The sequence below is a fragment of the Piliocolobus tephrosceles genome, chromosome 4, assembly GCF_002776525.5.
Source record: "Piliocolobus tephrosceles isolate RC106 chromosome 4, ASM277652v3, whole genome shotgun sequence".
Taxonomy (NCBI): domain Eukaryota; kingdom Metazoa; phylum Chordata; class Mammalia; order Primates; family Cercopithecidae; genus Piliocolobus; species Piliocolobus tephrosceles.
The window spans coordinates 122,006,623-122,033,226 of record NC_045437.1 but is presented as its reverse complement, the minus strand read 5'-3'; the positions used below and the strand labels follow the sequence as shown (position 1 = coordinate 122,033,226).

The following is a 26,604-nucleotide window of genomic DNA, read 5'->3' as shown; positions in this document are numbered from 1 at the left end:
CCAAAAGATATTAAGTGGAAAATTGCCAATTCATAGGTTTAAATAACCAATTCAGAAATAACCAATTCACAGGTCTTAAAATGCATGCCATTTCTTGGTAACATGATGAAATCTCCACCATCCCATTCTCTCTTGCCCAGGATGGGAATCCCCCCTTGCCCAACAAATTCATGCTGTCTACACTACCCACCCATTAGTCACTTATTAGCCCTCTGAATTACTGGATTGAAAAAACATACTATGTATATAGAGCTTGGTACTATTCACGGTTTCAGTCATCCACTGAGGGGTGTTGCAATGTATCTCCCATGGATAAGGAAAGACTGGTATATTAACATTTGATTTACAAAATAAAGGATAGTTTATATAGTTCTGGGTAAAATAAATAAATTAATTAATTTAAAAAGAAAAAAGATAAAGGCAAACTTTAAACTTGTTAAAAATTAAGTAAAATAATTTGGATTATTTAATTAGACAAAGAGGACTGGCTTTGCCAATGAAACAATATGGCCGACACTTTCCGTGAATTGGACAAGCTAAACTTGCAAATCCACAGTTTTGATGAAAATACAGTGAGAGCACTTATGAAACATCATGCCAAAAAAAATCCATTTCCAGAAGTTGTGAAAATAGTTTTTAGATGTCTTTTTCTTTTTTTTTTTTGAGACAGAGTCTCACTCCATTGCCCAGGCTGGAGCGCAGTGGCCGGATCATGGCTCATTGCAGCCTCAAACTCTTGGGTTTAAACAATCCTCCTAAGCATCCTATATAGCTGGGACTACAGGTGTGTACCACCATGCCTGGCTAATGTTTTGCATTTTTGGTAGAGATGGTGTTTTTATTATTTTATTTTATTTATTATACTTTAAGTTCTAGGGTACATGTGCACAACGTGCAGGTTGTTACATATGTATACATGTGCCACGTTGGTGTGCTGCACCCATTAACCCATCATTTACATTAGGTATATCTCCTAACGCTATCCCGCCCCCGCTTTCTCCCACCCCACAACAAGCCCCGGTGTGTGATGTCCCCCTTCCTGTGTCCAAGTGTTCTCATTGTTCAATTCCCACCTATGAGTGAGAACATGCAGTGTTTGGTTTTCTGTTCTCGCGATAGTTGCTGAGAATGATGGTTTCCTGCTGCATCCATGTCCCTACAAAGGACATGAACTCACCCTTTTTTATGGCTGCATAGCATTCTATGGTGTATATGTGCCACATTTTCTTAATCCAGTCTGTCATTGATAGACATTTGGGTTGGTCCCAAGTCTTTGCTATTGTGAATAGTGCCACAATAAACATACATGTGCATGTGTCTTTATAGCAGCATGATTTATAATCCTTTGGTTATATACCCAGTAATAGGATGGCTGGATTAAATGGTATTTCTAGCTCTAGATCCTTGAGGAATCGCCACACTGTCTTCCACAATGGTTGAACTAGTTTACAGTTCCACCAACAGTGTAAAAGTGTTCTGATTTCTCCACATCCTCTCCAGCACCTGTTGTTTCCTGACTTTTTAATGATTGCCATTCTAACTGGTGTGAGATGGTATCTCATTGTGGTTTTGATTTGCACTTCTCTGATGGCCAGTGATGATGAGCATTTTTTCATGTGTCTGTTGGCTGCATAAATGTCTTCTTTTGAGAAATGTCTGTTCAAATCCTTCACCCACTTTTTGATGGGGTTGTTTGTTTTTTTCTTATAAATTTGAGTTATTTGTAAGTTCTGGATATTAGCCCTTCGTCAGATGAGTAGATTGCAAAAGTTTTCTCCCATGCTGTAGGTTGCCTGTTCACTCTGATGGTAGTTTCTTTTGCTGTGCAGAAACTCTTTAGTTTAATTACATCCCATTTGTCAATTTTGGCTTTTGTTGCCATTACTTTTGATGTTTAAGTCATGAAGTCCTTGCCCATGCCTATGTCCTGAATGGTATTGCCTAGGTTTTCTTCTACGGTTTTTATGGTTTTAGGTCTAACATTTAAGTCTCTAATCCATCATGCATTAATTTTTGCATAAGGTGTAAGGAAGGGATCCAGTTTCGACTTATGGCTTTTCGACTTTCGACTTATGGCTAGCCAGTTTTCCCAGCACCATTTCTTAAATAGGGAATCCTTTCCCCATTTCTTGTTTTTGTTAGGTTTGGGTAGAGACAATGTTTCACCATTTTTCCCAGGCTGGTCTTGGACTCCTGGGCTCAAGCAATCTGCCTGCCTCAGCCTCCCAAAGTGCTAGGATTCCAGACACGTGCCACTGTGCATAGCCTGATGTCAACTTTTAAAAGTATACACTGTGATATGAATTTTTAAAATACTTTTATGAGGCACAGAAGTGAAAACGTTTAGAGAGCGCTACTTTCTAAGTTCTGGAGTCATAGAGAAGAGTGAACAAGATAATTAAGGTCCCTGTCCTCTTAGAACATATATCCCAGGTTTGCTGTTTATAATTTTAACTCAATAGATATAAAATGAAATATTATTCAGCCTTACAAAAGAAAACCCTGTTATGGGTGACAACATAGATGAACCCAGAGAGCATTATGTTGGTGCAATAAGCCAGGCACAGAAAGACAATAAGCCAGGCACAGAAAGACAAATACTACATTAGCTCATGTATACATGTAATCTAAAAAATTCAGATTCATAGAAGCAGAGCACAGAATGGTGGTTGTCAGGGCTGCGGAGGTAGGAAAGATGGGAGATGTTGCTCAAAGTTACAAAGTTTCAGTTAGGCAGGATGAATAAATTCTAGAGATGTAATGTATATTGTATACTTGCAGTTTTTTTTTTTTTTTTTTTTATTAATAGAGAGAAAAGGTCTCACTCTGTCACCCAGACAGGAGTACAGTGGCATGATCATGGCTCACTGCAGCCTTAAATTCTTGGGTTCAAGTGATCCTCCCACCTCAGCCTCGCATATATCAGGGACTACAGGCACATGCCATCATGCCCGGCTATTTTTCCATTTTTTTGTAGAGACGGGGTCTTAGCTGTTTCCCAGGATAATAATAAATCCTAAATGTTCACACCACACACACAGACATGCACACACACACACATGCAAATGATAACTGTATGAGATAAAGGTTATGTTAATTATTTTGATTGTGGCAATCATTTCAGAATGTATACATATATCAAGACATTATGTTGTACATCGTTATGATATGCAATCTTTATTCGTCAATTATACCTCAATAAAACTGGAAAAATAAATAAGGTTTTAACTTAAATGTCACTTGCTTGGAGATGTCTTCTCTGACCCAAGTCACTATATCACATTGCCTTCCTAGCCATTAAAACTACCTGAGATTTCTTGCCTTTTTTGGTCTATTTTATCTCTCCATTCTAAAATGTATCTGCCATGAGAGGGGAGATCTTGTCTGTTTTGTTTTCTCTCTACCCCCAGAGCCTAGAATAGTGTCTGGCATTTTAAAGTACACATAAATGCTTGTTGAACAAATGAATGGGGCCGGGCGCGGTGGCTCAAGCCTGTAATCCCAGCACTTTGGGAGGCCGAGACGGGCGGATCACGAGGTCAGGAGATCGAGACCCTCCTGGCTAACACGGTGAAACCCCGTCTCTACTAAAAATACAAAAAATTAGCCGGGCGAGGTGGTGGGCGCCTGTGGTCCCAGCCACTCGGGAGGCTGAGGCAGGAGAATGGCGTGAACCCAGGAGGCAGAGGTTACGGTGAGCTGAGATCCAGCCACTGCACTCTAGCCTGGGCGACAGAGCAAGACTCCGTCTCAAAAAAAAAAAAAAAAAAAACAAATGAATGGATTTGTTAGTTTTGTGCCCATTTCACAGAGGGGCAAAGTGAGGCCTTTGAGAGCCAGAAGCTCTAGGTCAGTGCCTGTCCTAGTCTATCCAAGCACAGTGCAGCTCTGGTTCGTCTCTGCTCAATTCCTCTCCCCTCGCCCAAACGTCCCTGAGCTGCAGCCTAGCTCCCGGAAGACATCCTCGCGGGTTCTCCCCGCAGTGTCTCCTGGATCCCGCCAGGAGGCAGCAGATGCGCCAGCACCCAGTCCAACGGGACAGCGGACCGGAGGGGGTTTCCGCTTCCGGGAGAGATTGACCGTTTCCGCTTCCGTCCACTTGGCGAGTGAGACGCTGACGGGAGGATGGACGGACTGGTTTCTGAGTGCTCCGCGCGGCTGCTGCAGCAGGTTTGGACGCAAGAGACCGGCGGGAAAGCCTGAAAGAGATGGAGCAGGCTCTGGTTTCTGCCCAAGCGGCTTCGGGGGCGGGACAGCTAGACGAGGACCATCTTGGTCATCTCAGAGTGGGGCGGCAGGGTCCCTGTGGGAGCAGGAAGGGTTTGGAGAGGAAGCACCCATCATTCCAAAGCCCGTGAGACTGTGATTTTCAGCGTAATGGAAGGTCCCCACACTCTCCCAGGCTTACCTCCGTCTTCGGTGGGCTGGAGCCTGGCGTGTTCAGAACAATTACCTCCCCACAATCCACCTCTTCTGCATACACACGTGCTTTCTCAGGGGATGCGGGGAGATAGACAAGGCGGGAGGGAATACGTTCAAAGCTCTGGGTCTTGGTTTGCAGCTCAGCCGCAGTTCTTTCCGGGTTACTGAGCGAGAGGATTCCTAGTAAGCCCATGGGATGATTTACTATCAGACCAACGGAGTTTGCTCTCTGCCCTCAACATTGGTCGGGAAGGAGCAGCCACACCATATAAAAGTGAAAGCGGGACAATACCATTACCTTTTATGCCCAGATGGGGAAGGATGGTAGGAAGATAGTTCACAGCACTGTATCCTGTTACAACTTTATACTTAATCAGCAGTCACAGAGTACAAGTTAGTCGAGTAAATTGGCAAGCTCTTCACATTCCTGAGCAATGTATTTATCGGTATGAAGTTATAAGGACTGCCTCACTGGGTTGTGATAATCATGAAGGTAATTTCTGAAAAGTGTTAAGCTCAGCTCCTGGAACATACTGTATGCTCATTTATGACAATTTGGTTTTGGCTGTAGCTATCTCCCAGTAAGTAATCTGAAATTGCAGGTGAGGAATCTTCCCCTGAGTTTTGCAGTTAAGTTGGAAGCTTTCTTTCTTTCTGAATTGGCATGTCTTTAGTTTTAGGTATTAAAGTACAAAGCCTGATCTGGTCTAGTCTAGGACCTGACACACTGGAAATAGGAAGAAATGGGCAAATTGTTTAGTCCGAGAAAGGGTGAAAGGCAGACCCTTGAGCTATTTTGAATGTGACAAAAGACATTTGGTTTTTTAAGAGTCCCAAGTGATAAGATTTGGGAATAAAAGCAGGTTGGTCACCTGAAACTTAACTAAGTACTCTTGCTAAGTCAGAGTGTCTTATCGAGCCAAAGAAAAAAACTAAGGATATGAGACATCCCATTACATGCTTACTGGTCTCCCAACACACATGTGTGTGCGCTTAATATTTTCTTTTTCTTTTCCTTCCTTCCTTCCTTTTCCTTCCTTCCTTCCTTCCTTCCTTCCTTCCTTCCTTCCTTCCTTCCTTCTTTCCTTCGTTTCTTTCTTGGAAACAAGAGTCTTGCTCTTAAGCAGGCTGGAATGCAGTGGCATGATGTTGGCTCACTGCAACCTCCACCTCCAGGATTCAGGCAATTCTCCTGCCTCAGCCTCCCAAGTAGCTGGGATTACAGACATGCGCCACCATGCCTAGCTAATTTTTGTATTTTTAGCAGAGACAGCTTTTCACTATGTTGGCCACGCTGGTCTTGAACTCTTAGCCTCAAGTGATCCGCCTGCCTAGGCCTCCCAAAGTGCTGGGATTACAGGTGTGAGGCACCATGCCTGGCTAGTATTTTCTTATTAAGGATAATATGCTAATGTCAGCAAAAGTCTCAGAGGAGAAAAAAACACAGCTCGGCCGGGCGCGGTGGCTCAAGCCTGTAATCCCAGCACTTTGGGAGGCCGAGACGGGCGGATCACGAGGTCAGGAGATCGAGACCCTCCTGGCTAACACGGTGAAACCCCGTCTCTACTAAAAATACAAAAAATTAGCCGGGCGAGGTGGTGGGCGCCTGTGGTCCCAGCCACTCGGGAGGCTGAGGCAGGAGAATGGCGTGAACCCAGGAGGCAGAGGTTGCGGTGAGCTGAGATCCGGCCACTGCACTCTAGCCTGGGCGACAGAGCAAGACTCCGTCTCAAAAAAAAAAAAAAAAAAAAAACACAGCTCATCAAAGGGAACATTAATGATTCCCATGGTCTATGCCATGCCTTGCTAGAGAGGGGAAATGTGGAAGTAAGTTTATGGACTGAAAAAAGTGCTTTTTTTCCCATAGGAAGAAGAGATTAAATCTCTGACTGCTGAAATTGACCGGTTGAAAAACTGTGGCTGTTTAGGAGCTTCTCCAAATTTGGAGCAGTTACAAGAAGAAAATTTAAAATTAAAGTATCGACTGAATATTCTTCAAAAGGTGAGTACTTTGGGTTCCAGTTTTATCCTCCAGTTTGAATTATTATACCTTTTTTAAAGCCTTTGTTACCAAAGATTCTGGAAGTATATCCTATGGAATTTGGAAAAAGAAGTATAGAAACCCTATTCTTTTCCCTGCATTAGACAACTTAGGACTGAGGTAGTTGGTGCAAATAGTGAGAAGTTGGTGTTGTCCTGTCTTTCAGGACTCTTTGAAATGTTTCATCCTGCTAACTATTTGGCTAACTTAAAGTAGGATTTAGGTAGGATGAGGCATTTCTTTTTAGAAATTTATTTATTATTTTTTGAGACAGGGTGTCTGTCACTCAGGCCAGAGTGTGGTGGCATGATCACAGCTCAGTGCAGCCTCAACCTTCAGGCTTAAGCAGTCATCCCACCGCAGCCTCCTAAGTGGCTGGGTAAGTGGCTGGGACTATAGGTGTGTGCCACCACATCCAGCTAATTTTTTTTTTTTTTTTTTTTTTAAATAGAGATGGGGTCTTGCTGTGTTGACCAGCCTGGCCTCAGAATTCCTGGCCTCAAGCAGCCCTCCCTGTCTTGGCCTCCAGAAGTGTTGGAATTACAAGTATGACCCACTGCACCCAGCAAGGTTGAGGCGTTTCTTTCAACCGTTTATGCCCATGCCTTTTTTAAAGAAAATATTTGATTTTTAAATCATTGCCTCTATCATAAAGGAAATATTTGAAAATACACCTACATATTTTCTCTGCCCTAAGTTGGTTATTTTACAGTTTTATTTTTGTATCTTACATAATCATTTGGGTTTTTTTCCACCTGGTATTTCAAAACTTTTTTTTTTTTCCCGTGAAGCTTGTGCTATATTTATGTAATGGTCTCATAATTTAACAGTGTTTATCAATTTTGTTTTAAAAAAATGAACTTGCGGCTGGGCGCAGTGGCTCACTCCTGTAATCCCAGCACTTTGGGAGGCTGAGGCAGGCGGTTCACAAGGTCAGGATATCGAGACCATTCTGGCTAACATGGCGAAACCCCGTCTCTACTAAAAATTGCAAAAAATTAGCCGGGCGTGGTGGCAGGCGCCTGTAGTCCCAGCTACTTGGGAGGCTGAAGCGGGAGAATGGTGTGAACCCAGAAGGCAGAGCTGAGATCATGCCACTGCACTTCAGCCTGGGCAACAGAGCAAGACTCTATCTCAAAAAAAAAAGAACTTGCTGCAGTTTTTTGGTCTGCCTCTAATATTTGGTGATGACATATCCCAGAGTGTTGACCTCATTCCCGTAACAATTCTCCCGTGTGTATATATTACTCTCAGACAAACTGTACTGGCATCACATCCTTTTCCCAAAGCTGATTGATTCCATTTACTCACCTTAGACTCTATCTGCCCCACTCCCATGATGTCTCTCATATTACCTATTTTTATTTTTTTATTTTTTTGAGACAGAGTCTCGCTCTTGTTGCCCACGCTGGAGTACAATGGCACGATCTCGGCTCACCGCAACCTCTGCCTCCCGGGTTCAAGTGATTCTCCTGCCTCAGCCTCCTGAGTAGCTGGGACTACAGGCATGCACCACCACACCTGGTTAATTTTGTATTTTTAGTAGAGACAGGGTTTCTCCATGTTGGTCAGGCTGGTCTCGAACTCCCGACCTCAGGTGATCGGCTTCCCAAAGTGTTGGGATTACAGGCGTGAGCCACCACGCCCAGCATCCGTATTACCTATATGTGGTCTGCTAGGCTGGAGTCTCGTACTACCTGTATGTAATCTGCTGTGCTTGTCTTTGAGTCTTCTAAAATCACAAAATTCCTTTTCCATAGACTCTTCCCAAAAGAAACTCACCTTTCTCGTTATGTCATTTATTCTGCACTTATATATGCTTAATTCTATTATATTTATTTTAATTCAAAAGTATTATTAAATGTCTAATATATGCTAGAGACTATAAGGGAAAAGATACAAAAGGAAGTACAGTATTTTCTGGAACTCCTCACCTCAAGTAATCCTCCCACCTCAGCCTCCCAAGTAGCTGGGATAGAAGGACAGCATATTCTACTACACATTTTTCTGTAATGCAGATTAGCTCTTATATAGATAGGAGAATGCTCTTAGTGTATTGTGGAAGGCATATTGGTTCTTTGACAAATACTTTGCCCTACTGAATGAGCAACTGAACACAAGGTACACAGCAGAACTAAAAACCACAGAGTAATAAAGTACTGTGTGTGATGGCTATTCACCCTGTCGTCTCGCCCTGGTTCACTTTGGCCACATGCTCTGACTTAAAAGCATCACATATGACACTGGTAGAGACAACTTGTTGAATTGATTATAATCAGATAGTAATTTGCATAGTGCCAAAACTAAGCACAGATTTCGTGTGTGTAGGTACACACATATACATATGTACATAGTGGTACTCCTATCCTTTAAAAATAAAAAATCAAGGCCAGGCACGGTGGCTCACACCTGCAATCCCAGCTCTTTGGGAGGCCGAGGCAGGTGGATCACCTGAAGTCAGGAGTTCGAGACCAGCCCGGCCAACATGGCAAAACCCTGTCTCTACTAAAAATACAAAAATTAGCCAGGGATGGTGGCGCGGGCCTATAATTCCAGCTGCTTGAGAGGCTGAGGCATGAGAATCACTTAAATCCAGGAGGCACACTTTCATGACTTGAGCCAAAATTGTGCCACTGTACTCCAGCCTGAGCAACAGAGCAAGACCCAGTCTCAAAAAAAAAAAAAAAAAATACCTAAAAATACACAAAAATTTGACATTTATTATAGCAGGTTTTGGGTCTTAGATCATCATCTAGGCCAAGTGTGGTGGCTCACGCCTGTAATCCCAATGCTTTGGGAGGCCAAGGCAGGAGGATCTCTTGAACCCAGGAGTTCAAGGTTATAGTGAGGTGTCATGCCACTGCACGTCAGCCTCAGCAGAGTGCACAGTGAGATCTTGTCTCTTACCCCCAACAAAGAAGAAAAAAGGATCATATCCAAGTAAGTTTGGTATTTGCTGTTGGAAATCTTTAGATTGGTAAAAACATATCTTCCTTAAATATGTTACCACAGAGAGGAGTCAATTATTGATTAGCTACAAACTTGAAATCAGGTTTTTTTTTTTTTTTTTTTTGAGATGGAGTCTCACTCTGTCCCCCAAGCTGGAGTGCAGTGGCTGGATCTCAGTTCACTGCAAGCTCCGCCTCCCGGGTTCACGCCATTCTCCTGCCTCAGCCTCCCGAGTAGCTGGGACTACAGGCGCCCACCACCTCGCCCGGCTAGTTTTTTGTACTTTTTAGTAGAGACGGGGGGTTTCACTGTGTTAGCCAGGATGGTCTCGATCTCCTGACCTTGTGATCCGCCCACCTTGGCCTCCCAAAGTGCTGGGATTACAGGCTTGAGCCACCGCGCCCGGCTTGAAATCAGGTTTTTTAGTGAATTGAAGACTATAATTTCTTCATATGATAGAGAGGGATGATGAGGGGAGCATAAAACTTGGACTCCATTTCGATAGACCTGAGTTTGAATCTGGCCTTTTCCACTTATTCTGTCTTGTCTGTGGCAAGTTACTTGTCTGTAGCCCACATAGAAATAGTGATAATAGTAACAAACTCAATTTTATTATATAGATGGAATAAGATAATGCATATAAATAAAGCATTTGGTTCAAATCTTGATACTCAGCATACTCAAATATTAACTTTTGTTACTGTTGTCATTATTTTATACTGTTGACATTTTGATGAATATACATTTATGATGAGCATAAAATTGTGATGAACATTTTGGTGAACATAAAATTGATGAACATAAAGGCGTATAGGCAATATATTTATCTTCCATTAAAAGCATATGAGTTCATTGACCTTTTTTTTTTTTCTTTTTTTTTTGCTAAACTGCTGTATGGCAAGTAGTGCTAGGTGCCAGGGAAGAGAGCCATGAATTAAGCACTTTCTGTGCATCCAGCAGTCTAGTGATAGAGACAGATAGTTTTGTGAGGGTATGATAAGTGCAGTAATAGAATTATATGCCATCTTCAGTGACTGTATTCCATGAGAAAACAGGAGGTAGTAGGTCTAATAACAATAAAACAGAACTACTGGCTTTTCTGGTATATTGATACTACCTACTTTGCTCCCTTTTATTTCATGCCTTGAACAGGTCAACATTTTGATGGACATCATTTATTTTTTTATTTGTTTTTTGCCCATTGAGTTTTCACTTCCAATATTTGCTGTGAAATTATATTATTTTCTCAGATTTGGAGAAGCTGAGAAAAGGTTTCCGTCAGCCCTTTTAACTCCCTCCTCCCAGTCTCTGTTCTGCTAAAACAAATGCAAAAAGTAAGACCTCAGGGCATTTCCCATGGGTGTGTTAGATGCAGTGAGATGGACTTGTCCTGCTACATGTCTTAGCAAATCCCAGATGTGAGGGCCTCACACTATGAGTACATTTTCTCTTTTGGTTCTTAAGATATTTGAAGGTTTATACTCAGAATACTTGGAGAAATCTTGTATGATGATGGTGTAGTACATTATTGACATGTTTCCCTTCTTTTCCTACAGAGTCTTCAGGCAGAAAGGAACAAACCAACTAAAAATATGATTAACATTAATAGCCGCCTACAAGAGGTTTTTGGTCATGCAATTAAGGCTGCATATCCAGATTTGGAAAATCCTCCTCTGCTAGTGACACCAAGTCAGCAGCCCAAGTTTGGAGACTATCAGTGTAATAGTGCTATGGGTATTTCTCAGGTGATGTATTGTCATGACTCCTGGTTATTTGGTTTTTTTAAAGTATTATTATCATCATTACCATTTACAGAAATAATACTATTGCAAGTTGTGTCCTTAGTGAAAAGGACATTTGCCACAGTTTGAAAAACTTGAGAAAGATTGGTGGGGTATATGTGTTAACTTTTTTTTCGGCACAATTTTTAAGTTTTGGTTAAATTTTATATGTCTTCTCAATATTTAAGGGCAATCATTGGTACTCTTCATTTAGGTATTTCCCTCCTGCTATGTCCAGGATTGCTGTCTGTTGTTGATGAGTGTTGGGAGGTGAAAAATTAAAATAAGCCATTTACTAGTTGGCATCCCAATTAAATATTTGATGTCACTGTGATCTTTGAGCCAGGGTTATATATTCATCTTCAAGCAGAGGAGTTTCCCGTTTTAAATAGCTACATTGTCTGATGTGTTTGTGGTTAACTGCATCTGGCTTGGGTCTTTCTGTTTTCCTTTCTTTGCTGAATTGGAAAGGGTTACTCTGAAGAATGCAGGTCTTATAGTGTCGTTTATTTCTCAAGTGTGAATATTGCACACCTTCATGACTTGAAAATTAGAAATGTAAATATGCTGGAACCAGGCTTCATAACTGTAGACTTTGTTATGTCATCATTAAAAAGTTTGAGGTGTTGTAATCCCAGCTACTAGGGAGGCTGAGGCAGGAGAATTGCTTGAACCCAGGGGCAGGGGTTGCAGTGAACCAAGATCATGCCACTGCACTCTAGCCTGGGTGACAGAGCGAGACTCTGTCTCAAAAAAAAAAAAAAGTTCCAGGTATATGTGTGTAACGTATATGGAAATAGAGATCATGTAGTTTGGGCACTTTTCTATTCCTCTTGGCACTATTCATACTTTAATCTGTCATTCATAATGTGATTGGACTTCTCTGCTTCTGCCTTTTGATGGTTCTTAATGTAAAATGCATCTTGTGCCTTGTCAGATGTGCATTTCCGAGTAACTTGCTGAAGTCTGTTGTGTAATGAATCATTTTATATTGTGTTGTAGATGCTCAAAACCAAGGAACAGAAAGTTAATCCAAGAGAAATTGCTGAAAACATTACCAAACACCTCCCAGACAATGAATGTATTGAAAAAGTTGAAATTGCTGGTCCTGGTATGACATATGTTATCCTTCTTAATAGTTGTATTGAAGATGAGTCCTTTTTGAAGTTAAAAAAGAACACACATTTTAATTACAGGATTAAAATTTATATACTGAACAACGTGGTGAAAGCACTGTGGATTGTGATATAGGAAATTGTTAATCTAGACTCAGCTGCCGCTTTTAGCTGCCTTACCTTGAATGAGTTACTTTGCCTCTCTGTGATTCAGTTTTTCATCAGCAAAATGAGGATAGATAATGGCAGATAAGTCTTCGGCACAAGGGTCTTCTGTTTTCTCTTGAGAGGCTGAAAGGGAAAGGGCCCTGAGTTAAGTAGGAAGGTTTCAGGAGAAGGGTGAAGGCTTGAAGTACACGGTGAGACAGGAGCTTACGAGACAGCTTAAGTCAAGGCCACAACTGGTATTGGAATCCTGAAGAATTTTGCCAGAGCCAGGTCAGCGTCTGGAGCAAATCCTTAGGAGTCAGCGATTATTCAAAATAAGACACTATCTGATATTTTTTTCTCTTCTATCCATTAGGTTTTATTAATGTCCACTTAAGAAAGGATTTTGTATCAGAACAATTGACCAGTCTCCTAGTTAATGGAGTTCAACTCCCTGCTGTGGGAGAGAATAAAAAGGTATATGTACAGTCTTCTATTAATATATTAGTATCTTAGAACTGCATGGAACCAAGCATGGTGGTATGTGCCTATAGTCTTAGCTACTAGGGAGACTGAGGGAGGAGGATTGCTTGAGCCCAGAAATTCAAGGCTGAGGTGTGCTACAATTGCACCTGTGAATAGCTACTGCACTTCAGCCTGGGCAATATAGTGAGACTTCATCCCTAAAAAAGAAAAAGAAAAAAACGAACTGCATGGAAAGTGCTGAAACTGGGAATGGATTTCACTTTTTATATTGAAATTTAATCATTCACATTTGAGATTATGAACATTTATGAAGTAGCTTTTCTCCTGGGTCTAGCATGTTGTGTGATTTTTTTTTTTTTTTTCACTGAGTTCCACAAGGCATTTGAGGTAGCCAGTTGATACACAGATAACACTGAAATAGAGTGGATAATATGTATACATGAGTTTGATTCTTTTTCAGTTAAAAATATATAAGCAGGGCTGGGCACGGTGGCTCACGTCTATACTCCCAGCACTTTGGGAGGCCGAGGTGGGCAGATCAAAAATACAAAAAATTAGCCAGGTGTGGTGGGCGCCTGTAGTCCCAGCTACTTGGGAGGCTGAGGCAGGAGAATGGCGTGAACCTGGGAGGCAGAGCTTGTAGTGAGCCGAGATTGCGCCACTGCACTCCAGCCTGGGTGACAGAGCGAGACTCTGTCTCAAAAAAAAAAAAAATGTGTGTATATATATGTATATATACACACACACACACAAGCAGGTCCTTCATAAAATCAAACATGGTTGAATTACAACCCAAATTAGTGTTTCAGTCTGAGTTTGTTATTAGATGTGTTATTAATGAATGCATTAGAATAAAATGTTTATGCTCCTCTTAAAAAAATCTTTCTCCCTTTATGTTTTTGCCTCTCTTAACAGCCTTTCTCTTCTTGTCTACCCCAGGTTATAGTTGACTTTTCCTCCCCTAATATAGCTAAAGAGATGCATGTAGGCCACCTGAGGTCAACTATCATAGGAGAGAGTATAAGCCGCCTCTTTGAATTTGCTGGGTATGATGTGCTCAGGTATGTGCTCTTGCCTTGCTTACTGTACTCTTTCCTTATTTTCTTGTTTGGAAAATTCTATAGAACATGAAATGTCTCACTCAAGAAAGAATGTTTAACTAAATCAGTGGTTTGTCAGCTTAGTTCTTTACAATCACCCGGTAAACTTTTAAAATACGTCCTGAGCCTCTCCTCTGAACCTTTTTTACTATTTTTTTTTTTTAGACTCTTAGTGGAACCAAGGATAAAACACATTCATTCATTCTACAAATGCTTCTTGAGGACTTCTTGTATGCAAGGGGTTTATATCCTAGTAGGGAGAGAAGTAGTAAAGGAACAGGGTATTTTGGGCCTTGTAAGCTGTGATAGGCAATTGAGATTTTATTCTAAGTGTCCTGGGAAGCTATTAGAGAGTTGTAGTTTGTGAAGCAGGGTGATCAAATTAAAGATTAGTCTGGGTACTGTGGCTCACACCTGTAATCCCAGCACTTTGGGAGGCCAAGGTGGGAGGATCACTAGAGGCCAGGAGTTCTAGGCCAGCTTGGGCAACATAGCGAGAACCTGTCTCTATTTTTTATATTTTTAAATAAATAAAAATTTTTTAAATACTACAAATAAAAGATTACTGTGGTTAGTTACTGTGAAGAAGCTAGGCAAAGAAGGGAGACTATAACAGTAAGTGTTAGGCTGGGCGCGGTGGCTCCTGTCTGTAATCCCAGCACTTTGGGAGGCCGAGGGGGAATGGATCACGAAGTCAGATGTTTGAGACCAACCTGGCAACACAGTGAAACCCCGTATCTACTAAAAATACAAAAATTAGCTGGGCGTGTGGCACACACCTGTAATCCTAGCTACTTGGGAAGCTAAGGCAGGAGAATTGTTTGGACCTGGGAAGCAGAGATTGCAGTGAACTGAGATCGCGCTACTGCACTCCAGCCTGGGCAACAGAGCAAGACTGTGTGTCAAAAAACAAAACAAAAAAAACGAAAACAGTAAGTCGAGAGGCTATCATCATGATCCACTTGAAAGATGATCTGGTGGTTTGGATTAGATAAAAGCAGAGAGGGAGAGAAGTAGGAAGGATCAATGTATATTTTCTTTTCTTTTCTTTTCTTTTTTTTTTTTTTTTTTGAGGCAGTCTCACTCTGTCACCCAGGCTGGAGTGTAGTAGCACGATCTTGGCTCATTGCAAGCTCTGCCTCCCGGGTTCACACCATTCTCCTGCCTCATCCTCCTGAGTAGCTGGGACTATAGGCGCCTGCCACTACGCCCAGCTAATTTTTTGTATTTTTAGTAGAGATGGGGTTTCACCATGTTGGCCAGGCTAGTCTCGAACTCCTAACCTCAAGTGATCCGCCTGCCTCTGCCTCCCATAGTGCTGAGATTACAGGCGTGAGCCACCACGCCCAGCCTCAACATATTTTCAAGAATCCATTGATATTTGGGTACCATTGGTGTAGATTATACTAAGATAATGGTTAAAATGTTAAATTTTCATAAAATTGTGGGAATAACCAACATTGGCCAAGCTGTCATTGTTTCAATTAGCTACAAAATAAACAGATTATAGTCCACTGACAGAAAACACATTCATTCAGCAAATTCTGGGTGCCCGCCATGTGCAGCCTCTATTACTTGAGTATGTAGAGCTGAATATAACAGACATAGTTTTCATCTCTTATGGAGTTTGCAGACCAGTTGAAGAAACAACCAAGTAAACAGATATTAGTAAATAGTGATGTACTGGCGTGTAAATCTTAGTGGTTTCTAATGGATAGTTCCTCTAATTTAACTTAACCACCTTTATTATTTAAAAAATGATTTTATATTCTCTGATTGGTGTTAGGTTAAATCATGTAGGAGATTGGGGGACCCAGTTTGGCATGCTCATCGCTCACCTGCAAGATAAATTTCCAGATTATCTAACAGTTTCACCTCCTATTGGAGATCTTCAGGCCTTTTATAAGGTTTGATACCTTTTATTTTACATTATTTGTGTGTTTACCATTAATCATAATTATCCATTTTCCTTAGGAAACTTAAAATGGTTTTTATTTTTTTTATTTTTATTTTTATTTTTTTGAGGCGGAGTCTTGCTCTGTCTCCCGGACTGGAGTGCAGTGGCCGCATCTCAGCTCACTGCAAGCTCCACCTCCTGGGTTTACACCATTCTCCTGCCTCAGCCTCCCGAGTAGCTGAGACTACAGGCGCCTGCCACCTCGCCCAGCTAGTTTTTGTATTTTTAGTAGAGACAGGGTTTCACCGTGTTAGCCAGGATGGTCTCGATCTCCTGACCTCGTGATCCGCCCGTCTCGGCCTCCCAAAGTGCTGGGATTACAGGCTTGAGCCACCGCGCCCGGCCTTAAAATGGTTTTTAAAGCTACTATGGAGTGAAGTGAAAGTTGCTAACAGCCTGAGTAATACATGTTTCTGTATAAATGACACTCTCTTGAACTTAATTTTTTTTTTAATTTATAAAGAAAAGACGTTTAACAGTTCTGCAGGCTGTACAAGCATGGCGCTAGCATCTGCTCAGTTTCTGGGGAGGACTCAGGGAGCTTTTATTTATGGTGGAAGGCAAAATGGGAACAGATCAATTGGTAGACATATAAAATCCGTTCACTTACACTGGCAAGCCTTTTTGTTTAGTTTACTTACCTGAAAAACGGAATTCTTTTTTATTCTGACATTCATTGCATTGGTTGTGTGCCTTAGAAAGAGCCGTCCCCTACCCCCAGATTCACTGCATTTGGTTGTGTATGTAGAACCACTACTAGATAACCTACATTTGGTTGTATGCGTGGAAACAGCCATCCCCCACCTGTTAATGTGTCATCTTTGCTTTGTTTATTGGCGTATGTTAAAAATAAAATTCTAGGCCAGGTGCGGTGGCTCATGTCCATAATCCCAGCACTTTGAGAGGCTGAGGCAAGCAGATTGCTTGAGCTCAGGAGATCGAGACCAGCCTGAGCAACAAAGTGAGATCCCATCTCTACAAAAAATACAAAAATAACTAGCCAGGCATGGTGATTCACACTTGTAGTTCCAGCTACTCGGGAGGCTGAGGCGGGAGAATCACTGGAGCCCAGGAGATCAAGGCTGCAGTGTGCCCTGATCATGCCACTGTGCTCCAACCTGGGTGACAGAGCAAGACCGTATCTTAAAAAATAAAATTATATTAAAAAATAAAAGTTAAAAAAAATGAATTCTACCACATTGAATTTAGAGGTTCATTAATCAGAATATGTTATAGCACTTAAAATTTTTTGATGTTTAATTTTATGTATTTTGATATTATTAAATGTATGTAAAAACAATGTTAAAGACAAATTTTCACATCATCCATAATTTTAAAATGCCCAACATGATCAACTTTCTTTGACTTATCTATATATCAACATGTATTAATCATTTATGATTTTAACATAGTTTTTATATTATGTTTAATATTGCAAACTTGTGTGTGTTACTTTATGACTGCATATTTTGTTGGATCAGTGTACCAATGTTTACATTAATCCTTTATTGAATTTTTTTCTATTTTAGAGATGTTTTTATTCAGTAAATAGCTTTGTACACATGGATTTTTTTCCCTTTTTAAAAATTATTTCCTGGCTGGGTTCAGTGGCTCACACCTGTAATCCCAACATTTTGAGAGGCCAAGCTGGGCAAAATGCGAGTCTAGGAGTTTGAGGCCAGTCTGGGCAACATGGCAAAACCTCATCTCTACAAAAAATACAAAAGTTAGCCAGGCATATTGGCATACATCTGTAGTCTCAGCTACTTGGGAGGCTAAGGTGGGAGTGAGTATCACTTGAGCCCAGGGAGGTCAAGGCTGCAGTGAGCTGTGATCACACCATTGCACTATACAGCCTGGACAACAGAGTGAGGCCCTGTCTCAAGAAAAATTTATTTCTTCAAAAATTAAAAATAAAAAATGCTTTTAAAAAATTTCCCTATGGGCCAGCTACCATGGCTCATGCCTGTAATCCTAGCACTTTAGGAGGCCAAGGCAGGCAGATCACTTGAGTCCAGGAGTTCAAGACCAGCCTGGACAACGTGGAGAGACTCTGTCTCTACATAAAATACAAAAAAATTAGCCGGGCACACTCCTATAGTTCCAGCTACTCGGGAGGCAGAGGTGGGAGGATCACCCAAGCCTGGCAAGGTTAAGACTGCATTGAGCTGTGAACTTACTGCTGCATTCCAGCCTCAGTGACAGAGTGAGACCCTGTCTTAAAAAAAAAAAAAAAAATTTCTTATGGTAGAAGGATCATAAAGATCTTAATTTCCTCTCAAATATTTTGATTAATACATTTATTTTAATGTGAGATGCATGTTTTCTGTTAGTTTAAATTCTTAGGCTTTTTCTTTATGACGGAGAACCTTTCAAGAATAGGATTCCTGTATTAAAAAGCAAACATTTGTGGGGATTTTGTTTTTGTTTGCTTCATTTTACTTTCGGTAAATGTTTTCTGTTGAAAATAAGCTAAATATTTACTGATATGAGACTGGAAAAGTAATGTTATAAACAGCTTTTGGAGTTCTGTACTTTGAATATAATGAAGCAGATATATTAATGCAAGAAATTGTTTGTATAAATAAATTGCTGAAATTTACAAACCACAGTAAAGAAAAGCCATTTCCAATTTTTGATAAAACATATGTATGTATTTGCAAAGAAATATCTAGATTTGTTCACTAAATGTTAACACCGGTTAATTTGAGGTGAGATTAATTATTTTTAAGTAAGTATTGCTTTCAAAATAGAAATAAAGCAATGAAAGCAACTTTCTTTTTAGTTAAAAAAATAGTAAGTTGGCCAGGCACGGTGGCTCACACCTGTAATCCCAGCACTTTGGGAGGCCCAGGTGGGCAGATCATTTGAGGTCAGGAATTCAAGACCAGCCTGGCCAACATGGTGAAATCCTGTCTCTACTAACAATACACAAATTAGCTGAGAGTGATGGCGTGTGCCTATAATCCCAGCTATTTGGGGGCTGAGGCATGAAAATCACTTGAATCCGGGACATGGAGGTTGCAGTGAGCTGAAATCATGCCACTCCAGTCCACTCCAGCGTGGGAGACAGAGTGAGACTCTGTCTCAAAAAAAAGAAAAACAGAAAATTCATTCAGGACCACATCCAAAATGGAGATTGGAATACAGAAAATTCAGTCCTACCTGTTAGCTATTCTATACTAACTCTTCTTGAACACAAAAGTATTAGCTGAAGTAGACTTTTGTGAATTGGAAAAGTGTAAAGAAAACTGTGGTGAGATTTTTGTACTTTTCAAGAGAAATGATTTCAGAGTTTTTTGGCATATTCATTTGTAACAGTATTGTCAACTATTGCGGGAGAGCACTTGTTCTGATGTTCTGAGTTTGTACTTTCTCACTGTGTTTGTGTAGAAACGTGTAAGTTCTTTTTCTAGAATTACAGGATTCGATCTTTTTACAAACCTTTCTTTTTAAAATATATAATATACACAGGAATCTAAGAAGAGGTTTGATACTGAGGAGGAATTTAAGAAGCGAGCATATCAGTGTGTAGTTCTGCTCCAGGGTAAAAACCCAGATATTACAAAAGCTTGGAAGCTTATCTGTGATGTCTCCCGCCAAGGTGAGTTTCTGGGCTTTGTTCCTTCATCCAGCAAATACTATGTATATCATTTCCTTGAGTCTTCATTTTGATTTGACTCTGAATGATATTTTAACCTTATGAGGACAGGCAAATGGGTTTTTTCTTAAGTGTATTTCTGAAACAACTAATAAATTTTGAACCTGCCATAAGACAGGCAGGTTCAAATTTTAACTTTCTTAGAAGTCAACAAAAATTAATTAGAAAATAAAGTGGAAAATAAAAAGAAATCTTATTCATAGTAGCAACAAAACCTATAAAACAGGAGCACTTAGGAATGAATTTATTCAGAAATGTATAGGACCAAAATGATGAGAAGTACACACTGAGATGGAATGTTTGGATAGAGTGCTGTGCCCAGCTCCCTCAGTCTCCACATTTATTTATGGTTTTAAGTCAATTTCAAATTTTCTAACTTGACATAATAGTTTTAAAGGTTTCTTTGAAGAACAATCAGTAAATCTTTGAAAAAGACGATTAATGATGTCTGGCTTGCAGCACTAGGTAATAAAATGTTTTATAATTATAATAATTAATACTATGTCACTGATGTATTGCTACATAGACAGGTAAGTGGTTTAAATCAGGAGAAACCACAAGAAAATTCAGTAAATATTTGATCACTAGATAGGAAGAGTTTTTTTTTTTTCTTCTCATTTACATTTTTTTAAGAATTAATTTTTAAAAAGTTATACAAGAAGGACATGTTCCTTATATAAAAAAGTAAATGTAGGCCCAGCGCAGTGGCTCACACCTATAATCCTAGCACTCTGGGAGGCCGAGGTGGGTGGATCACCTGAGGTCAGGAGTTCAAGACCAGCCTGGTCAACATGGTGAAACCCCATCTCTACCAAAAATACAAAAATTAGCTGGGCATGGTGGCACACGCCTGTAGTCTCAGCTACTCAGGGAACTGAGGCAGGAGAATCATTTGAACCCGGGAGACAGAGGTTGCAGTGAGCTGAGATCGCACCGCTGTACTCCAGCCTGGGTGACAGAGCTAGACTCCGTCTCAAAAAATAATAAAAAGAAAGTAAATGTAGACAGGAGAAAAATAAAATTATCTATAGTCCCACGATTGTTAATATTTTGATGTGTATCTTACCATATTCTTTCCTTTTTTTCAAAACGACAACATGTATATAATGTTCTATATCATACATTTATGCAATTAATTTCCTTTTAATATATTAATAAATTTATTTCAATATAAGATGCATGTTTCCTGTTTTTAAAAAATTCTTATGCATTTTATTTGGTGGCATTTTATTTTTTTCCTTAGAGTTTAATAAAATCTATGATGCATTGGACATCTCTTTAATAGAGAGAGGAGAATCCTTCTATCAAGATAGGATGAATGATATTGTAAAGGAATTTGAAGATAGAGGTAGGCACTCTTCTTTTAACTTTTTATTATGGAAATTTTCAAACATAGGCAAAAGTGGATAGAATTTATAGTATTGCCAGCTTCATGTACTCATCATCCAATTTCAACAATTACGGGTACTGACCAACCTTATTGTACCTACACCTTCTTACACTGCTTCCATCATATCATTCCATCTATAATGACTTTGGTATATGTCTCTGAAAGAACAGGCCCTTCTTTCTGCCCTAAAACTACAATATCATTATTGACAAGAAATACATATATATAATTTTTTTTTTTTTTTTTTTTTAACAGTCTTGCTATGTTGCCTAGGCTGGTATGGAACTCTTAGCCTCAAGTGATCCACGGCGCCCTCCCAAGTGCTGGGATTATAGGCGTGAACTATCATACCCAGCTAATAATAATTTCTTAATACCATTAAATAGAGTTCAAATTTCCCAAGTTGATTCATGAATTTTTTTTTTTTGAAACAGAGTCTTACTCTGTCGCCCAGGCTAGAGTGCAGTGGAGTGATCTCAGCTGACTGCAACCTCCGCCTCCTGGGTTCAAGCAGTTCTCCTGCCTCAGCCTTCTATGTAGCTGGAATTACATGCGTGCACCACCACACCCAGCCAATTTTTGTGTTTTTAATGGAGACGGGGTTACACCATGTTGGCTGGGCTGGTCTTGAACTCCTAACCTCAGTGATCCACCCGCCTCAGCCTCCCAAAGTGTTGGATTCATGATTTTTTTTTTTGAGACGGAGTCTTGCTCTGTCGTCCAGGCTGGAGTGCAGTGGCCGGATCTCAGCTCACTGCAAGCTCCGCTTCCTGGGTTCCCGCCATTCTCCTGCCTCAGCCTCCCGAGTAGCTGGGACTACAGACGCCCGCTACCTCGCCCAGCTAGTTTTTTGTATTTTTTAGTAGAGACGGGGTTTCACCGTGTTAGCCAGGATGGTCTCGATCTCCTGACCTCGTGATCCGCCCGTCTCGGCCTCCCAAAGTGCTGGGATTACAGGCTTGAGCCACTGCGCCCGGCCTTCGATTTTTTTTTTTTTAATCGTTTTTTCAAAGTCTGCATGTAACATTTGTTTGATATGTATCTAAGTTCTATAACTCGTGAGGTTTCTCCCTCTTTTTAAATGTATTTTATTGTTGAAGAAACTGGGCCATTCATTTGTCCTGAAGAATTTCCCATATGGAACTGTTTAGCATAATTCCTATGTATGTGTTTCTCTAAAGAGGCTTCATCAGATTCTGATTTATGTTTTATTCCTTTTTTTTGTTGTTTTAGTTGCAAGAATGCAGGCAATGAGGTAGTGTCTGGTTGTCTTTTTGTCATATTAAGATTGATTAGTGAGTTCAAGTATTGTCAGCTGGATCTGTCCAGAAATTTCCCCATCAGACTTCTCTGTTGGTTTTATTAGCTATTTATAACCATGACTTTCATCCATCACTTCATTGGAGGTTAGGAAATGGTAGTGTTCTGTCATTCTTTCTCCATTTGTTACTTGGGATTCTCTTACGCTGAACTTTGTTATAAATTATTTTGGTTATCCTCAGGTATAATTCATATAAGACAGGTAGGGTAGTAGAAGTGCTTTTTTTTTCTTCTTCTTCATCAATTGCAGAATAACAGGTTTGTTTCTCAGCATCTCAAAGTGAGTTGTTTGATTTTAACCTTATTGGGTGGGCTTTTAATGTGTTTTATATTTTTCAATCAGTTGTCTTTATAATTTTTGTAATGCTCAAATTGTCCCATTTTGGCTAAGTAACTTCATATTTTTTGTTGTGGTTTTGTTTTTTTTCAACCCCTTTGGTAGTTACTTAATTGCTTTCTGGTGTACAATATTCCAGGCCCATTTTGTACATTTCCTGCCTCAGACCTGAAATCAACCATATCTCTATGGAAGCCTGTTTCCTTGAATGGAAGTAATGTTTTAATCACAGTCTAGGGCTTAGGGACCATACTTTTTAAGATGATAAAATTTTGGCTGGGTGCAGTGGCTCATGCCTGTAATCACAGCACTTGGAGAGGCTGAGGCAGGAGGACCTCTTGAGGCCAGGAGTTTGAGACCAGCCTGGGCAACATAACAGGACCCTTTCTCTGCCAAAAAATTAACAAAAGAAATAGTTGGGCGTGGTGATGCATGCCTGTAGTTCTAGCTATGCTTGAGCCCAGGCATTTGAGGTTACAGTGAGCTATGCTTACACCACTACAGCCTGGGCAACAGAATGGGGCTCTGTCTCTGGAAAAAAAAAAAGAATAATGAGAGAGAGAGAGGTCAGGCACAGTAGCTCGTGACTGTAATTTCAGCACTTTGGGAGGCTGAGGTAGGAGAATCACTTGAGCCCAGGAGTTTAAGGCCAGCCTGGGCAACAAGGTGTGAGACCCTTTCTCTACAAATTAAAAAATTAGCCAGGCGAGGCTGGGCATGGTGGCTCACAGCTGTAATCCCAGCACTTTAGGAGGCCAAGGCGAGAGAATCACGAGGACAGGAGATCAAGACCATCCTGACCAACATGGTGAAACCCCATCTCTACTAAAATACAAAAAATTGGCTGGTGTGATGCACACCTATAGTCCCAGCTACTCGGGAGGTTGAGGCAGGGGAATCGCTTGAACCCAGGAGGTGGAGAGTGCAGTGAGCCGAGATCGCGCCACTGCACTCCAGCCTGGCGACAGAGTGAGATTCCATCTCAAAAAAAAAAAAAAAAAAAAAAAATTAGCCAGGTGTGATCGTGCATTCCTATGGTCACAGCTTCACAAGAGGCTGAGGCAGGAGGATTGCTTGAGCCCAGGAGGTCTAGGCCACCGTGAACATGTTCACACCACTGCATTCCAGCCTGGATGGTAGAGCAAGACCCTGTCTCAAAATAAAAAATAAATGCAATTTTTAAAATGTTTAGAGAAAATAGGCACAGAGAAGTTAGTAGCTTCCCAGGGTCATATAGCTAATAAGTTATATGTCTTTGAGATTCAAACCTAGCCAGTCTGGCTTCAAAGCTCATGTTTTTAACTACTATTTTATGCTGCCTTTACATTACCAAGCCTCAATTTTCTAAACTGTAAGAAAGCAGAGAGCTATTTACTACGTAGGGTTATTTTGAAGGTTAAATATAAGGACTTAGCGTAGTACTTGGCACATAGTAGCACTCTTATATAGCTGCTACTATTATCATGTTCTTCCTGTACCTTCTTGCATCCAAGAATTTTGTCTTTTTCATCGTGAGTGTATGAACATGGATTTAATTTTTCTTCCTACTTCTCATTCCAAATGCCAAATCCTGCCATGTTTGTTTTGTGGACCTTGAAGCAGTGTCAACTACTATTCAGCACATTGTTAGAGATCAGTATAAGAATTGCATCTTTCTCCAAGAGGAAGGTTATGGCTCCAGCTTGAAAGCAAAGCACAGAGTTTTCATTTTCTGGGCCTACCGAGCTGATGGGCTCCAACTAAAGAGTTTGGGAGGCCAGGCATGGTGGCTCACACCTGTAATCCCAGTACCTGGGGAGGCACAAGCAAGAGAATCACTTGAGCCCAGGAGTTTGAGACTGACCTGGGCAATGTAGCAAGACTGTTTGTCAAAAAAAAAAAAAAAAAAAGGATTTGGGAGCCAAGTTTAGTGTAAGTCTGGAAAACTGCCAGAATATCTGTGCTCTGATAGCACCCTGAGTGTCCAGGCAACCTTGATGGTTAACCTTTTCCAAGGTTTGTAATAGATCATGGTGAGGAAAAAAATATGTGATTTCTTTAGCTCTCTAATAAATACATTTTAAAATATTCTTAGAACAACTAAATATTTATATAGTAGAATGAGTAAGCCTTCATTTTCCTTCAGGGTTCTTTTAACTTTATTAATGAAGTTTTTTTTTGCCCCCTAGGATTTGTGCAGGTGGATGATGGCAGAAAGATTGTATTTGTCCCAGGGTGTTCCATACCATTAACCATAGTAAAATCAGATGGAGGTTATACCTATGATACATCTGACCTGGCTGCTATTAAACAAAGACTATTTGAGGAAAAAGCAGATATGGTTATCTATGTGGTGGACAGTGGACAAGTGAGTTTGTAGATTTTGTAGATTTGTATGTATTTTACATTGTCTGATTGGAGGTAAGACAGTATGGTGAGGTTGGTGACGTTTGACACTGGATGACTATAAATTTCCCCAAAGACTAAGATTCAGGACATCAATATAGCGTAGAAGAAAGAAAGGGTTTGGGCCGGGCGTGGTGGCTCAAGCCTGTAATCCCAGCACTTTAGGAGGCCGAGGTGGGGGGATCACGAGGTCAGGAGATCGAGACCATCCTGGCTAACACGGTGAAACCCCGTCTCTACTTAAAAATGCAAAAAGAAAAAACTAGCCGGGCGAGGTGGCGGGCGCCTATAGTCCCAGCTCCTGGGGAGGCCGAGGCAGGAGAATGGCGTAAACCCGGGAGGCGGAACTTGCAGTGAGCTGAGATCCGGCCACTGCACTCCTGCCTGGGCGACAGAGCAAGACTCTGTCTCAAAAAAAAAAAAAAGAAAGAAAGAAAGAAAGGGTTTGGACCCAGCCAAACTGGACACTTCCTAGTTTTCCAGCTTGCCGCCACAAACTGGAGAAGGTTGTTACTCCTCTGAACCTCAGCAATTGTTAATCAATAGGGTTGTTGTGAGACCTAAAACGTAATTGAAGTTTCTGCACGTGACCCTGTTCTTCATTCATTTGCTTTTAAAAACGTTTGAACATAGTAGAAAATATAACAGTGTTGCTCTTAGTGTTTCTCATATATAGGGAATAAAAGAAGAGGTTTTATAATAACACTTATCTCACAAGATTTATGAGCAATTTGAATTTTACAGATCTATTCCTAAGCAAAAGCGCCTTAAGTCTTTTTTTTTTTTCTTAAAGAAGACTAGCAAGTAACTTTCCGTTTCTGTTGATTTGTAGTCTGTGCACTTCCAGACAATATTTGCTGCTGCTCAAATGATTGGTTGGTATGACCCTAAAGTAACTCGAGTCTTCCATGCTGGATTTGGTGTGGTGCTAGGGGAAGACAAGTAAGTCTGGAAAATCTGAAGATGGTAATGATATACTTGGTCCCCACATTTACTTGGAAGAGGCTACTTTTCATCTGATACCATATTAGAAATAAGAAAGTCCACAGTTTTCTTTAGTCCACATAAGCTATAATGGTGTAAATCCAGCTGAGTGATTTTGTATCTATATCATCACTGCCGGAGAATGTAGCCTTTTAGGTAGATAGTATGTACAAAGTTTAGTGAAAACCAGACTGTAGACCTAATAGATTATATATAAGGGGTTTCCTCTCCCACAAATCTAAATTATAAAATCTATTACTGTACCTGCTCAGATTTCAGACACTACTTAACAATATAGCTTATGCATTTTATAAATGTTTTTGTTTTTTCCTTCAAAGTTGAACATAGGCAAAAGGTGTAAGTTATTGATATTACAATTAAGTTTTAAGATTCACTGGTTTTGTTTTCATGTTCTTTCCAAAAATATTGTTTATTGAGAACTATATATTAATATACTTTCAGCTTTTCTATTTTCTAATTTTTTAATATTCTCAATATTTGTAAAATAAAAAGGTAAATACAACCGTGT

The 26,604-nt window shown here is 40.4% G+C and overlaps 1 protein-coding gene across 1 annotated transcript in view; it reads left to right on the top strand.

Annotated features, from left to right (window-relative positions):
- Window positions 1–4,071: 4,071 nt before the first annotated feature.
- RARS1 (arginyl-tRNA synthetase 1) overlaps window positions 4,072–26,604 on the top strand; it is a 35,758-nt gene continuing 13,225 nt past the window's right edge. Inside the window, exons 1-11 of the mRNA XM_023218898.2 lie at window positions 4,072–4,170; window positions 6,290–6,424; window positions 10,969–11,157; window positions 12,196–12,304; window positions 12,832–12,932; window positions 13,881–14,002; window positions 15,828–15,948; window positions 19,473–19,602; window positions 20,903–21,007; window positions 24,875–25,053; window positions 25,924–26,033. Of these exons, the coding sequence (XP_023074666.1) occupies window positions 4,126–4,170; window positions 6,290–6,424; window positions 10,969–11,157; window positions 12,196–12,304; window positions 12,832–12,932; window positions 13,881–14,002; window positions 15,828–15,948; window positions 19,473–19,602; window positions 20,903–21,007; window positions 24,875–25,053; window positions 25,924–26,033 (1,346 nt within the window). The 5' untranslated portion in view covers window positions 4,072–4,125. The remainder of the gene's footprint in view (window positions 4,171–6,289; window positions 6,425–10,968; window positions 11,158–12,195; window positions 12,305–12,831; window positions 12,933–13,880; window positions 14,003–15,827; window positions 15,949–19,472; window positions 19,603–20,902; window positions 21,008–24,874; window positions 25,054–25,923; window positions 26,034–26,604) is intronic.